Genomic DNA, 16544 nt, shown 5'->3' with positions numbered 1-16544 from the left:
GCGGCGCGGCCTCCACCGCCACACGTGGACACCCACGCCCCGCTACCGCGCATGAGCATTCTGCCGTCAGACCCCTGAAGGACTACATTTCCCAGAGGCCCGCGGGCGGCGGTGGGCGGGGCGTGCTCCGGCAGAACGCTAAGGGGAGGGAGTGCAGGCAGGGAGGCCCCAGCAGTCACTGCAGCTTCGGCACCAGCTCCTGCCATGGCCTCGCTCGTGAAGAAAATAATCAGCACTACTAAAGCCCCTGCACTGGGTCCCTACAGGTAATACCTTAGAAAGATCTGAGAGTCTTGGCGGATAGCAAGTTGACCGTGAGCCGGCAGAGCCCTTGCAGCCAGTGGCGTCCTGGGGTGCAGCAGGAACAGTGGCCAGGAGGTCGAGGGAGGTGATCCTGCCCCTCTGCTCAGCCCTAGTGAGGCCACATCTGGAGAGCCCTGTCCAGTTCTGGGCTCCTCAGTACAGGAAAGATAAGGAGCTACTGGAGAGGGTTAGCAGAGGGGCACAAAGATGATGAGGGGTCTGGAGCACCTGAGGAGAGATGGGGGAGCTGTTTAGTGTGGAAAAGACTGACAGGAGATCTCATCAACACCTATAAATACCTCATAGACAGGTGCCAGGAGGATGGTGCCAGAATCTTTTCAGTGGTGCCCATTGACAGGACAAGGGACTAGAAAACTAGAACATAAACTAGAACAGAGGAGGTTTTAGCTCAACATGAGGAAGAATTTCTTTATATTTGGAGTGGCAGAGCAGTGGCACAGGCTGCCCAGGGAGGCTGTAGCGTGTCCCTCTCTGGAGACATTCCAAACGCGGCTGGATGCGTTCCTGTGTAACCTGCTCCAGGTGCCCCTGCCTTGCCAGGGGGGTTGGACTGAATCATCTCCAGGGGCCCCTTCCAACCCTAACAATTCTGTGATTTTTGGAGCGGGAAGTCTCTCAGGAGGTGCAGGAGCAGGGTTTGCTGGCGGGGTTTTGGCAGGTCCCTGGGGTCTGTCAGGCAGGCCTGGGCTGAGGGCAGGGGCTGCTCCTGGTTCCCCCTCCCCAGTAACCCCCAGGGGCACCTGGAGTCCCAAAGCACGAGTGGGGCTGTGGGGCCACGGCAAAGTGCAGCCCCATAGCGGAGGGAGATAGCTCAAAAAGTTAGATTGGGAAAATAATTCTGGAATTAGTAGTAAGGAGTGAATTAAAAAAAAAAAAAAAAAAAGGAAGAAGTATGACTGTTCTCCAGAAAAAGGTGCTTGGCTAGAGACAAACATGTTGTGCAGGGAAGCTAGAGATGCTGACTATGCAGGTGATACAGAGTGAATGCTGAGCCAAATCCAGGGCAAGCTTGGTTGGATGGAGAATTCAATGCCTGGGAATTGAAAAGTCTTTCTTATTTTGAGTAGTTATAAATGTTTTTCAGCCTAAAAGCTGAACTGCTGTGAAATTATGTAAGATGTTCAGCATTTTTGCAAGTATGTTGCTTTAGCAGTTTTGCATATCATTAAAATGAAAAATCCCAGTTTTAATTGTAGAAAGGTTTCTCTTTGTAATTTGGATATGAAAATATGTTCAGTCAGTATAGTAGATTGTCATAGCTAAAGTAATGAAGGGTTTTTACCAGGATGTTTTCTAAGAATTTTTAATTCTATATTCAGGCTTTGTGTTCACAATAGCATCTTTGTGCCTTCCAGGTGCATTTTTTGTCTCCATTACTTTGTGTCCTGAGCTTTCTAAGCTTCAGACTTCTTATAGGCATTATAAAGATGGAAAAATACAAAGTGTAGAAGTAGAGAGACATGACATGAAGGTTAACTTCTGTAAACAATAAACTGTTGGTGGATGGCAGCCAGGGACCTGGCATTGCTTGGCATCAGGAGAACATCTAAGACATGGGAAGGCAACAGTTCTTTGTCTGCATGTCCACACCACTGTCCCAGACTTCAACATGGCTTTCAACTCCAAAATGTTGTGCTTATTGGTAGTTTTTGATTAAATACTGATTATTGTGCAGCCTGTTAAATGTATGATGGGTCTAACATCAATAAGTTTATCACTAACTTAGTTTATCAGATTTTAGTAAACTTGTCAAAGTCCAGAGAGCAGAAGTTGCACAAGAAATAACTGCCACATCTCTGCTGTGAGGTCTGAGCTTGGTTACAGAGCAATGAAGGATTGGGATGAATGAGCTGCATTCCTGGTTCTGCTACAGCCCTTCAATATGCTTTTTGGTGACCTATTTTTACTGTATTTTTCTATTTCCTTTGCTGCATCCATTTGCCAGTACCTTGAGATGGGTAGGTAGACAGATATATAAAAAGACACATATCTGTGTATGGATCTAATATCATTAATGTTATTAACCTTTTAAAGGATACTGTTCTTGTATTAATCCACAGTCATTTGTGTAAAGATCTGATTAACAGAGCATGGTTCCTAACACCATCTCTCTGACAGACAGTGTTGTTCCAAGGTCACAGTGTCTGCCCAGTTATGCATTCAGGCACACTGAAACATGACTGACTTCAGACACACATCACATCCCTGCTGATTAATGAGTAGCTATAACTGGCCCTAGTTACAAGGTGCATCTGCAGTTAAGAATTGATTGGGGTTTGTGGAGTTGAAGTTTCCCTTAGCTGCACTTGTACATTTGAGTGCAGTGCAGTTGTGCTCCCTGGCTGGTAAATTGTTCCTAGCCTCAGTGAATGGAGGATTCCCTGGTGAGCACACCAAGAGGAGGAAGCTGAGCAGACCCAATAAGGCTGCTGCAGATGTTTGTCTGGCAGTGGTATCAGAAGGCTTCAGCTTGTTCTTTCCCAAGTTATTCATGATTTAGGACTCTCAGAAGGTCTCTGAGATAAATGTTTCACTGTCATTTGCTTTGTGGTAAGCAGTACAAGACAATCTCTTTCAGTGGAGAGCCCATACCTTCTTGTTGCACAGTTCCCTGTGCTTCAAACACAAACAGAAGGTTGTGCTCTGAGGGCCTCCCTCCACAGCAGCAGTAGTAGGAAAGAAAACTAAAGAAACCTATGTTTACATGCACACATTTCTATCAACAAGACTGTGTCAGCTAGAAAACCATTCACTGGTTTCTCTTCTTTGTATGGTGTAGTTTTGTGATTTACTCCGGTTTTGTTAGTTGATGACAGAAAAAATAATTCCCATGTAAGACAGTTTACCATATCTGACAAAGTTACTGGCTATTTTTTCCCCTCATGAAATTCAGGAGAATGTAGGGCAGGTGTAACAGAAAAGATGGGAAGTTCAGACTGCCTAACCCTGATCATTTGACTGAGTCCCTAGATTAGGTTAGTACCTTGTGAGGTGAATGCATTAAGACAATCCAACTGAGTGAATCTCAGCTGAGAGATGTACTGAAAATATTCTCTGAATATGTCCGTCTTTTTCCATCAACATTAAAGGGAAGCAAACCTCCTATTTCAGATACTTCAGGGAGGTGCCTAACTCTAGTTTGTGCAGCTTGAGAGAGTTGTTGAATGGCCAAAACATTCCATTTTCTTGTGGAATGAGAAGAGATATGAAAACCGGTATTGACATGCCACAAGCACTTGCAAAAGAATCTTTCTATAATTTCTTTGCAAAATACTTTTAATTATTGGTTGAAGATAATTAAGTTGTGTCACTTGTATAATGTTTGCTAGGTAGTTTAAATCTTTGCTTTCAACTTTTAACCTCTTTGTAGTAGAGACATTAATAGTTGCTGGCTCAACTTCAGCAAAAGCACACTTGACATTTTTATATACATTTTTTGCAAATAGCTTGAATTTTGCATTCTTCTGAATTAACTCAGCAAAGAAGTCACTCAGGTTATTTGGTGAGAGGAGAGTGATTGTTCTAGGAATGGAGTGATCAAGGTGTTTTGCTGACTGGCCAAATTCATTACTCTGGAGGAATGCTGCCAGAGAATCAGGGTGCAGGGTCACCTCACAGCTGTAACTTTTTATCATAGTGCCTGTTTAAGAAGAAAAATGTTAAATATCTTTTGACTTTCCTTTTTTTTTCTTTTCTCCATTGCTCTGCAGGTGAATTGTGGTTGAAAGGTATTGTCTGCTTCTCAGACAGGGATGCAATATTTATCTGGGCAGGTGCAAAAAAAGTTTTTATTTACGCTGCCTTCCCTCTGTGCTATTTGCTGTGGGGAACCTGTAGCTCAGTTTAGTGTTGTGTTACTGCATTTACACCTTGTGCCTTTGCAAGAAACAAAGGTTTATCTCCTCGAGGGCAGAGCTTAGATGGTGTAATCCCAGCTCTTCAAAAGCATAAGCAGATTGATGTGTGACTGCACGTACAGACTTGCATGTGCAAAACCTCAGTCTTCTTCCTGATACATTATAAAGTACTGTAGAAAATTTGAAACGTGCTTTTGGATTTGAAATTTGAAATGTTTTTGTGGGGCAACATTAGACCTAAAATGGCACTTGTGCTTTCAGCCAAGCCGTGCTGGTGGACCGGACAATGTACGTTGCAGGGCAGATCGGGCTGGAGCCTTCCACTGGGCAGCTTGTCTCTGGAGGGGCAAAGGAGGAAACCAAGCAGGTAAGAAGTCTTCCAGCAATGAACTTGTAATGGAGTTGCCATGTGTCTCATTAAAGGTGGAATTGTGAAAAATTGAGGAGGATCGAGAGCACATCACATTGTCCAGATGGGGGAAAAGCAGGAGGAAATCATTCCCTCTTAACTAATGCTGTCATTTTTCCAACAACTTGGAAAACACGAAGGTCAGGGTGGAAATCTGTTTCATGTAGGAAGGTATGAAAGAATCAGTGTTTGAAGCAAAGGTTCACACCCCAATAAAAACCCTGGCTTGAGTCAGGCAAAGTTTTACTCCCCCAGCAGCAAAGAGGTGGAGTGAGATAATAGGATGAGATGGAACTGCATCATGTATTTACATCTAATGAGTGGATGGTTTAATATTTATTAGATGCTCCTTCCTATTAATTTTTATTTAAGTTAGTCTTTTTTTGACAGTTGAGGTTCTGCTGGTTTAACAGTAAAACTTCAGCCAAGTCACAAGTTATATTTACGTACTTACATGAATATAACCCAGCTGATAGCTAAAAGATTTTTGTTTCATGTTTTCTTTAGGCTCTAAAAAACATGGGAGAAATCCTGAAAGCTGCAGGCTGTGACTATGGCAATGGTAAGTGCTGCTGTGACTCTGGCAGACAGGTGGTTGTTTTTACCTGAATTAAAATATTAAAAAATCAAGTGACCTTGAAAAAAAAAAAAAGAAAGCTATTTGCTGGACATTCAATTGTTACCAATAGCTGGGAGAAACAAAAATTGTGAATTTAGGTTAAAAAATAAAAGAAATTAATCTACATGGGAGTCTTTGCAATGGGTATCAATGGTACACTGTCTTTCACCAAAAACTTCTGGCAATGGTACTAATGTTTTAATTCCAGCTGGGGGAGCTCGGGTACAGACAATGTTTCAGTGACTGCAGACATTTTAAGCATCCTAGGCTTTGCTCTAGGTGAAAGCAGGTTTGTATCTGTGCTGTTAGTATTCTAGACACTGGTTTTGGGGGGAGGATTCTACTGGTGAAGCCACACCAGGATTAATGCTGGGTTAGGCAGTCCTGGGAAAAATTCTAGCACAGAGTATATTTTCAGACCTTCCATGAACTTTTTTTTCTGGCAGCAGATGTTATTATATATAAGTTATTGCCAGCAGCTGGCTTATAACACCTGTTTTATTTGATCTGCTTATCAGTTCAGTGCCTCTTGGGAGAATTTGGCTTTTTCAGAGCTAGTCAGGAATGGTTTAATTCCCTAAAGTTTTATTACATACCACATGCTCAGATTTTTTTAGGTGGTTCCCTAGGTTGTAGCTCTAATGGTCAATATCTGCAAAACTTTTCAAAATGTTTAGAATACTTGAGAGAAATGTATAAAATAAAAGCAAGAAATGCACTAAAGTTTTTCAATTTTTTTAATGCAAGTCAGAGGTCTAAAATAACTGCACTTACATAATTTCTAGTTGTGAAGACCACAGTTTTGATGGCTGACATGAAGGACTACAATGATATCAATGATGTTTACAAACAATGTAAGTAGATATTTTAGTTGTGTTTTACCATTGTGGCTTGTGGAACAAATTATGTTCATGGTAGTCAAAGTGTTTTAATGACTCAGATGATGTAGTTCCATATTTTTTGAAATTCCTGTAGAAATTTTTTTTAAAATTTCAAGTATCTGATCAAGCAGTGACTAATTTCATGTGGATTTGTGTTCTACCATCTCACTGACTAACTCACTGTCCTGTGAAAATCAGCTCCTGCTATCCCTACAAGTTGATATTCTTTGCCTCTTACCTTGCTTGATGTTCTGCTGTCCTGGCTGTAATTCTACTGTAGGCAGCCTCCAATGCTGAATTTCAGATTTTATATCTCCATTTCTTTAAAGTCTGTATCTCTGAACAATTTGAGGGCCATTGTTATGGGACAGGGCTCGTTCTTTATACAAGGATGAGCCATGCTGCTCCCCTTGAAGGAAAAAAGAGAACAGTGCTTGGTCAACAAAAGTGAATGTAGACTGAAATAGGTGATTCCAAGGAGCCATGTTGTGCAGAATAATTTGGGACAATTTGCATGAGCTCCTTATTTATATAGCTTTGGCTTTGAATTAGATAGCAGCATCTGGTCTTGAATGAAGTCTCATTGAGAAGCAAGTAACACAGTCTCCTACTTGTCAACATGTACTGGGGGTGTGAGTGCTTAAGCAGGGTAAAACCAGACCAGCTGCATGCTTGGTTACTTGTGACCTCCAGCTGGAGTTTGAGCAAACAGTTGCTGCTGTTCTCTCATTGTGAATCATTACCTCAATGCAGGACCCCAACATTTCCATTATTAACAGTTTTGTGATTACTGTCACTAGTAAAACTTTGACTTCATTATGCAGGTTTCTTGGAAGTGTTCAATCAGGCTGGACAGGACTTTGAGCAATCTGATACAGTGAAAGATGTTCTTGGCTGTGGCATGGTGGTGAATTGGACTGTGTAATCTCTAAAGGTTCCTTTCAGTCTGGACTATTCTAATAATCTATAAATCCAGCTCTTATATCTTTACCAGTACCCTTCCCCATGCCTTACCCCCGTTCTAATATCTGTGTTTGTCAGGTCTAAATGGGCACAGAGGAATAAATCAAGGCCCTACTTTTCCTCTGTTTTCCTTTGATATGAGTAACGTTGGACTCCTGGTGACTTCATGTGAATCTGGGATCTTTGCTCATGACTCTTTTGGCAGAGGCCTGTTTCTCTCTCCTACTCCTTCTGTGAAAGAGCCATCTCCCACTCCCTGGTGTTTGAAACTGGATGATCACCATTCTGATTTAATCATCCTCTTGCAGCCAAGCTGGTGTGAAGGCCCTGCAGTGTCAGCAGAATACAGGTTATCACTGGCCACCAGGTCTCAACTGCAGCTGACTGCTTGGGGATGAGTGGTGGCTTGCTGAGATTGAGAGCAGTCAGTCACTAAAACAAAAAAAAACAAGGCTGGCATAGAAGTCTTGGAGCCTTGAACCTGAAACTGTTCCAATGATTTCATTTTATACAGATTACTTTGAACTCTGTTTTATCAAGCCAAGGTTAGTGATTGCTGGATGTTTCTGTTTAAATTACAGTTTTCAAGGCAAACTTCCCAGCCAGAGCAGCTTATCAAGTTGCTGCTTTGCCCAAAGTAAGTGTCACTTTTGTATCTACAAAAAACCCCAACATTTTCTGAAATACTACTGAAGCATTCTGACAGCTTTTTGAATTCTGAAATAGCTTTGATTGCAATTATTTCAATAAAGACTCTTAATTAGTTTCTTTTCTAAGTATACCATTGTTATTCCCACACATTGTCAGAGATCCGCATGTGAGATACTTATTTCTTTATGGTGGAAGATAGATAAAACATTAGAAATAAGGGGTTATGATACTTGAGTAAGCATAAATTGAATTTACAACATACTGAACATTGCTAAATCAGTAATACAACTGTCAGAAATATAATCTCTCTCAAATGTCACTCTGTTTTTTATGAAGTTGTGTTGTTCATCCAATTGCTTCATAAAATAGATACATTAAATTCCTAATATGTTTCTTCATTGTTTTGTCACAGGGGGCCAGAGTTGAGATTGAAGCTATTGCCATTCAGGGACCTCTCCAAGATGCTTCAGCATGACTATAAGTAGAGACTGGATATCTTACAATGGCAGTTTTAGATTGAGTTAATACTTCTCCCTTATATCCAATTCCTACAGCTGACTAACAGCAGTTACACACAGCTGAAATCAGTAAACTTACTGAGGAAAGGTGCTTTCTTCAGCACTCACAGTGAGTTCTGTACTGACAAACTCTGAAAAGTGCCTGAGTCCTGCTAAAATCAGCTGAGCCAGATTGCAGGACAGGATCTGCCCTTTGTGGGGGTGACTGGATATTCAGGTGTTAAGGTACATACCTGGGTGAATGTATTGGAGTTACACTATGAGTGATATGGACATGGAAAACTATACTGATTTGTAATTGTAGGTCTTTAGTAAAAAATTTTAAATTAAAAAAATGACAGAAATGAGAAAACAGAACACATTAATTGCTTAGCATACATCTTCACTTCAGAATTTTACTTTATTTGCTTCTGAATTTTCTTAACCTTTCTTTACATAATAGATGACTGTTGGGACTCAGATTTTTTTTTTCATATGTAAGCAACTGCTTAATAAAGACAGTAATTTCAGAAAGAAGAAAATTATGATTTTCTGAAGTGGTACCTTTATAAATCAGATGGATATTAATATCTACATGTAACATTTCTTGTGATCTTTTTTATAGCAATTCAACTTTGACTTTTGATTTTAAAAAACCAATAAAAATTAAAGAATGTTTAATGAGAATAAAATAAAATTGCAACTGCAAAATGTGCTTGTCTATTATGGATACAAACTTTTCCTGATTGTGGTTTAATACTCCATTACAAAAAAAGTCTCCAGCTTGCTTATTCAATAACAAATTTGAACCAAGAGAGTAGGCTTATTATCTACATCCTAATAGCTAAGGATTAAATTCTCCAGGACAGGAAGCTTTCAGCTACCATCATTACAGTTCTTGTCATTTTTTCCTCTGCCATTAAGGTCAGAAGCATTGGTTTGATGGGGTGATTAAGCAATATTGAGAAATCCAGCTGGTGATGCCAGTAACTTATCCCATCCCTCTGTATTGATCTTCTGTCAAGTATAAATAGATACTGTGAGAACAGTCAGCCCTACTTACCAGTCCTAGATTTAATGTGAAACAGCCATTCCTTCTTTTCACTGAGCTTATAAGTTGTACCATTATAGAAAAAAGGTTCATAATGAGGTTGACACAGCAAATCTGTGCAGATACAAGGATTTTTTTATATAGTATTACCTTGCTTTCTCTGGGAGATAATTATTTTTATTAGAAGCAAGATAATGCCTTTGTTATTTCAAACAGCAGACTTCCAAACAGCCTTTGAAAAATGCCTGACTTTTCTCTAAATAAACTTCCTATGCATAAACTTTTTGTTGCTGATCTTGTTCTGTCTTCTTGGCTGTACTAATAAGGCATCTTATGCTCTATAGCTCTGATTCCATAAGCAATCCCACCTAAGAAAACACATGGTCAGAAGTGTTAGGAAGGAGTTAGTACTAACTAATATGGCTATGACTTCCTAGGAAACACAAAGCAGATGTTCCTTCATTTTGTTAATTAATAATAATTAAAAATAATGTAACTGAATGGAGTTACATTTAAACTTTTAAATGGAGTTCAATTCCTGATTTATATTGGGTTTCTCTGTTACTGCTTTGTTTAGGTGTAATTACTTGGTTGGGATCTATTTCACGGATTTGTGGGAGATTCAGTTCAAGTTCACTGTAAATGAGCTGATTTCAATTGTTTTGAGCATGAGCTGTGTTCAGCCTTTTATAACCCCGTGGTTTATCCCTCCTCACTGCTCGCTGCCTTCCCCCTGTGCCCGCCTGGAACCCAGCGCTAGGTGGCAGTTGCGGTGTTCTTGTGGCGTGCCGAGTTGAGCACTGGCCACTAAGAGTCCATCACAGCCCTCCTTGGGTGGCAGGAGAGTGAATGCGCTGCTGCTCTGCACAGTGGGGGACAGTCTGAGACTGAGATGTAAATGAAACACCTGGAAAAGTTCCATGCTGGATGCAGCTAACAAGGCTTCCATTAAGTGTTTGTATCAGTAAGGTGCATTCTGCAAAAACTCAGGAACAGAAATTCCCTTTTAGCTTTATGATTCTTCAGATGAGGATAGTTGTAGTTTTTAGACTATATATTTAAATCAAAGCCTTTCCAGACATTTTCTTGATATGTATTCTTCTGATACAGGAAGTTTAGAATAACTGAAATAAACTCTCTTATTTACAGCTCTAACATAGTAGTTTTCAAAATAAAAAATCTGCCTTCCACAAAGAAGTGTGAAACATTTCTTTTATTTAAGCAGTTATATTATTTGATTCTGTTCTTTAAAACAAAAAGGCCAACACCCATGATTCTCCAATATGAAAAGCCTATCTCCTAGGTCTTAATTTGCAAACTAAGTACATAGACATTTAACAAATCCAGTTTTAAAATGAGGTATGTTAAAAGACAGGGTTTTGTTTTTCCTTTGGTAGATTGAGCTGCATGCAAAATACAAAGTTGCAATTCATCTTGTGCCATCCTCATTTTGGCATTTAAAATCTGTTTCTATCACATGTAACTAAAAAAACACAGCAAAACACCTCTTCTCTTTCTGTGAAAGTTAAGCAATGTATAAAGTACTGAAATGTGTATGTTCTACCAAGTGTTTCTTTTAGTAAGACTCTTTCTTCTTTAGGTGATTATATTCTCTACAGGTTAAATAATGCAAAAAATAAATTTCAGTACCTAGTTTTAATGAACCTGTGTTCTCTTAAACCACATAAACTGCCCCAATCTTCTTCTACCAGCACTTTCTCTTGCTGCAGTGTTTACCTAAAAGCAGTTCCTCATTGAGTGAAAGAGCCAACCCCAGCCAGCCAGATGTGCTGGGATCTTCTGAGACCCTACAGTGTGTGTATGTGTCTGCACAGAGCTGGCAGGGTGCAAATTTAACCTCTTCTAGGGCTGTGTTTATTGGTAACTAGAAAAAAAATTTCTACCAGAACTTTCTTGTTAGCTTGGAAAATAAGTTTGTTCTTTCTAGTGCACTGCCCAGCACTCCCTTCAGTGAGGAATGGTTACTTCTACCTTGGATGAAGTTGAGGACTGAAGATCGTTTAGCTTTTGATAAAATACAAAACAATCCTCAAAAATGCTTGACTGTATTTTAAAAAAAACCAACATGTTGCTTAAGATCTGGAGGTGTATCATATAAACACAAATATTGCAGCAAATCCTCCTTTTCCCAGCCTTTAACATGAGAAAGCTCTTTGACAGACAAATTTCTGCTCCTTGCAACCTCTGAGTAGTCCCAGGTATGCCGGGGCAAGTAACTGCAGGCAGTGGCTCTTTATCCATAGTACATGCTTTGGTAGCTCCAGACCATGAATACCAGATCTCAATGAAATTTGCATGGCAGGGATGTCTTATTTCTCAGGGCAGGAGTGTTCAGCATATTTCTAGCAAGCACATTTTGATAATTTAGGTGATTTAACTTTTCATATTTAACACAGTATCAAGCATACTTCCTCTTTAGGAGAGGAAAAAGAGAATTCACCTGTTGTGATTATAGACTTTGTGAGGATGAAGATGATTGAGAAATACTGCTACTGTTTAGTCATTAACTAGTTTATATTCCTCTTGTTTTCATCTGCATTGCTTAATGGCCTGAAGAAGCTGAACTGTGAAGAACATACACAGTCACCTGTCATCCTTGTTACAACAGTGGTAGAAAGAGTGACTCTGAGGTGAGCAGGTCATTGTGACTCCCTTGTATCTTTAAATTTTATTTCCAAGTGAAGTCTCCTCTGTTGCTATGAATACTACTGATCTCTGTCACAGAACTCTTGTTGGTTTATGCTTAAAAATAGTTTCATGCTTGCCAGACTGCAGTTCATGATCTTGCCTGTTGGCAGCCTGTCTCTGCCGATTCATCTCCTGTGTTTTGGAGTGGGGCTGTGCTAGTACATGTGCTGGTGGCTGAACTGAATTCCCAGCTCACAGGAGGAAATCAGCTGAGGATGGAAGTGCTTGGGGCATCCTGGAACATGGCTGTACACCCAGCCCAGTCCCATGTCACTTTGGGGTGTTCTCATTCTGCTCAATACCTGTTCCCCAACTCCTGAAAGTGCATGGTGCTGTTTTTCATGGCATGGTTTGAGTATGTGGATAAAACATTGACTACTTCTGTTTGTATTTTTGATGCTCACTTTAACGTCAATAGATGTTTTAAATAGACCTAGCAGCTTGTTTTAGCTTCTCTGTTACAGAAGGCCAGAAAAGCTAAAAAATAAATTAAAAGTGACATCCACCTAGCAAAAATTCCCTAAAAAATGTATGCATTTGGCTTTTAAAAGTTTGTGGTGTTGCCTAGAGGAAGTTGACATTAAATGAAACTGACAAGTTCATAAGAATGCTGCTAAGGAGAAAACCTTAGATTTAGTAATACAGCCAAGAACTATCAGTTTATACAAAAGGTTAATAGGCCAAGGATATCAATTGGATTATTTAATACAAATCAGAGTCAGCTGGAGTCAGACATGTGCATGCACTATGAAATTATCTCTTAGAGGGGATTTGTATAATTTGCTGGTGACAGTTAGGATTTTTGTTAAGTCCTATTATACAATAAAGCCATTAAAAGAGCAATATTGTGCTTGCCATTTTTAGGTAACTGGCCATTTCTCCATGTCCTACATCCTTATGCCAGAGATCTTGTAAACACAGTCCCCAGCAATGTATTAGATCGAGTCTCTTTGCACAGGACATAGCCTCAAGCTGTGCCAGCAAAGGTTCAGGTTGAACATCAAGAGGAATTTCTTCACAAAAAGGGTTATTGGAATGGACTGCCCAAGGCAGTGGTGGAGTCACCATCCCTGGATGAGAAATGACTGGATGTGGCACTTACTGCCATGGTCTAGTTGACAAGGTGGTCTTCAGTCAACATTTGGACTAAAGTAACTTAGAGTTGTTTTCCAACCTAATTGATTCTGTGATCCTGCAACATTCAGCACCAGAACAAATTTCTACTCTTTATCTGACCCAAAACACCAATCCTATCTAGGGCCTATTTCACAGGAAATTTGTTTGAAAGTATTGCCATTCAGCTTCATCTCCAAATTATTATTTAGCATTTTGGAAAACAACCCAGACAGTCCCTGATAGCATAGAGAAATAAAATAGATAACCTTTTCTTTGGGAACAGGCTTATATTTGTCTCTTAGACAGGTTTGTATTTTCTCTCTTAGAAGTCCATTTTAGAAGCCACAAATGCATATGAGGAGAGCTACACAGCTAAAGACAGGTTATTATTGGCCATTAATGTTAACAGCTGTGAAGTTATCTTCTAGGATTTATATAACTAAAACATCCCATTCAATTAAAAATGCCCCCTGTATTGTACTACAATCCCTTCAAAAAATTTGAATTTAAAAATGGGGAGTGAGCAGCACACAGCTGGGTCGTGGACACTGCACTCTGTTATCTTCTATTTTCTGGAAAATTGCCCTCTGCATTTAGTTAGAGCTTGGTAAATTTCCTCTCCCAGTCCTCTGCGTGCTGTACATTTCAGCAGCTGCCTGCATTGGTAGTCCAGGCACTCAGAGGACCTGCCTCCATACAATAATTGAAGAGAAAAAAGCTACACTCTATTTTTCATGCTATATAATGTTGGTTGAAGGTTTCAACAATTTGAAGCCAGTTAATCTGAACCTGGGAAAAGCTCCTAATTGAAAAAGGAATGATCATACTGCTGTTGAAAAGGTATGCTGGTGTGTATAGAAGGCACTCTGTGGCAGGGAGATGAAAGTTTGAGTATTTCAAAAACTTGAAGCCCTGGCAGCTTGACTTCAAAAAATCTGTATTATATAAAACCTTTTCTGATGCCTCCTATTCATGTGTCTGTAGCTTGTGGTTCAATCCATAAAAGCCTTTATATTTTCCCAACCCAATAAAATTTAAAAATATTCATGTGAACAGAAGAGCAGGCCCAAGAAGAGGACGTTCATTGAGACATAACTTCTATTCCTTGACATTAGCTGTCTCTGAAACACATGGAGAAAATTAATTTAGCAATTAATGGAAAGTATAACTTGATATTCACTAAATCTGACAGGAACTCAAAGTGAAAGTTCCCTGGAAGTATCACAGGATGGAGGGGATATCTGCTCTTCTCCCAAATCTGTAAGAATATTCTGTATGGACCTAAAAGCAACCAGTGGTTCTGCTTCCTCTTCTGCCATCCCATCATACACAGTTGCAGTTCCTGTCACAGACATTAACATCACCTCTGTGAGTCACTGTTACAGTCTCTTCTCCTCCTCACCCTGCTGCCTTTTCTCTTAACAACTTTTGAAATCACTACACCCTTCCAGTCAGATTTGGCACAGAGGCAGGCATTTCATGGATAGTAAATCCTAAGTAAGGACAAGAGACAAAGGGCACAAATTGAAGTGCCCTTTTAAATACAAGATTATTTTTTTCTTTTACTGTAAGGACAGTTAAGTTATGGAAATAGGCAGCACACAATTGATGCAGTCTCCACCCCTGGGGATTCAAAACCCAGCAGGACAACCTGTTCCTGCTTGAGCAGGACTAGACAAGCTCCAGAGCTATTTTTCTACCTCAGCTATTCCATGACAAAGTATGGCTGAGGAACTGTGTCCAGCCCCTGAAGCTACTGTTGGCCATCAGCAGCTGAGAAGCTCTGGGGCTCACTCGATGGCTAAAAGGCAGTGCCCCAGGGGGTGACTGGCTGAAATCACAGTGTCTGGCCATCCCACCTCAAAGTACTCCTTCCCCAGCTAGGAGACTCAGCAAGGGTAGGGAACATGAGAATGTGGGACTTCCTCACACTGAGCTGTGGTGTTCCATGAGGGAGGGTAAGGAACACAGGAAAGGTGGGAAATTTTGCATGGGAATGAAGGTGACCAATGAAAGGCATCCAACTGCAGTGATTCTCTGTGACTAAGAAGATTGTTAATATAACATTAAAAAAGCCAAGTCCCTTCAATGGTTTCAAATTCAACACTTAGTATGTTACTGAGCATTCCCTTGTTCTTAGGTGGACATCAGCTACTTTTAGAGCCCTATTTTTAATTTTTTTTTGAACTAGGATCAGCTTGTATCCTCTTAGTCATACCCTCCTAGAGACAAAGATGTGAATGTTTTTGATGTCTCTCAAAGTAAGAATTTTTCCATTCCCTTAAGCAGTCTTGCTTTCCTGCCCAGAATCTTGCTTTATTTCTCCAATATCCTTTCAAGATGGAAGAATTGCTCCCTTACACAACAGAACCCCAGGTTTAAATGATCAGTATTCCCTTCTTAGCATTGTTTGCTCCTCTTGCCTGCAGCTGTTCTCTGAGCTGGGTCAGTGCACTCCCATCATCTGAAATGCATTACAGACAGAGAAGTAGGGCTGCTCTTTCTGCTCCCTTACAAAACTGTTGGGGAGAATACTGTCAAAGCAGACAAATGCAGGAAGAATTTCAATAAAGCAATAAATTTCATCACTGGGTGAAATTTCTAGTAATGTTCAAGACCAAGTTGGATGGAGCTCTGACCAACCTGATCTAATGGGTGGCATCCCTGCCTATGGCAGGAGGGCTGAAACTAGGGGATCTTTAAGGTCCATTCCAATCCAAGCCTTTCTATGATTCTCTAACTCTTCAGGAGCAGGAAGATGCTCTTTGAGGTTTCCTAGAACAAATTAAGTGCTTTGCTGAATTCATAGCATGGAGAGATGATTCTTTGCAAAAGCATAGGAGCTTTTAACAAAGAATATCATTTCCTTTAGCCCTCTGGTAGGAGCATTAGCAGCAGTGCAACAGCTGGCTTGCCCTAAGGCTGTGACACATCCCAGCATTGGGAAGGAACCAAAGACTGCTCACCCCAGGTGCAAGGGGCTCCTTTGGAAGTCATGAAAGACACTGGTGTAAGGTATCTGCCACCCTTTCTGCTGAAGCTGTTCTCCTCTGAATTACAGAAATACCTGCTAGCCCAGAGAGATTTTGAGCATGACCAAGTACAACAGTGATTAGGGGGAAGGGGAGAAGGAGAGGGTGATTCCGGCTATTGCATTAACATTTGCTGGGGGAAAGGGGGAGCATTGCCTGCTCATCCTTTTCCACATTCCAGCAATACCATAGGGTAACCTGTGGTGTTGGAATCACCATCCCTGGAGGTGTTCAAAAAACGTGTGGATGCAGCACTTAGGCACAAGATTTAGTGATGGACCTGGTAGGGCTGAGTTAACAGATGGACTCAATGATCTTTTCCAACCTAAATTATTCTGTGATTCTAATTCTGCCTTCTGGGGCGTGTGAGCACCTTACATGATAGACTCACGTGTGAGGTTCTTAGTGAATGTGGAGGAAGAAGAAATAACTTTT

The 16544-nt window shown here is 40.5% G+C and overlaps 1 protein-coding gene across 1 annotated transcript; it reads left to right on the top strand.

Annotated features, from left to right (window-relative positions):
* Window positions 1–137: 137 nt before the first annotated feature.
* RIDA (reactive intermediate imine deaminase A homolog) lies at window positions 138–8595 on the top strand. Its single transcript, XM_054288111.1, has 6 exons — window positions 138–266; window positions 4443–4548; window positions 5098–5152; window positions 5995–6063; window positions 7635–7690; window positions 8117–8595. The coding sequence occupies exons 1-6, from the start codon at window positions 205–207 to the stop codon at window positions 8177–8179; spliced, it is 411 nt and encodes a 136-aa protein (XP_054144086.1). The 5' UTR covers window positions 138–204; the 3' UTR covers window positions 8180–8595.
* The last annotated feature ends 7949 nt before the right edge of the window (window positions 8596–16544 follow it).

This window comes from Melozone crissalis, unplaced genomic scaffold (assembly GCF_028551555.1).
Source record: "Melozone crissalis strain CALT ecotype California unplaced genomic scaffold, PUWL_Pcris_2 ptg000002l_1, whole genome shotgun sequence".
NCBI lineage: Eukaryota > Metazoa > Chordata > Aves > Passeriformes > Passerellidae > Melozone > Melozone crissalis.
This window is presented reverse-complemented; position numbering and strand designations above follow the sequence as displayed.

What these genes read in the sequence shown, in the direction of transcription:
- RIDA (XM_054288111.1), top strand. Translation starts at nt 205, where the DNA reads ATGGCCTCGCTCGTGAAGAAAATAATCAGCACTACTAAAGCCCCTGCA. An exon ending in AGGCTGTGACTATGGCAATG is followed by an intron (nt 5,153 to 5,994) that starts GTAAGTGCTGCT and finishes CATAATTTCTAG; the next exon opens with TTGTGAAGACCACAGTTTTG. An exon ending in AAGTTGCTGCTTTGCCCAAA is followed by an intron (nt 7,691 to 8,116) that starts GTAAGTGTCACT and finishes GTTTTGTCACAG; the next exon opens with GGGGCCAGAGTTGAGATTGA.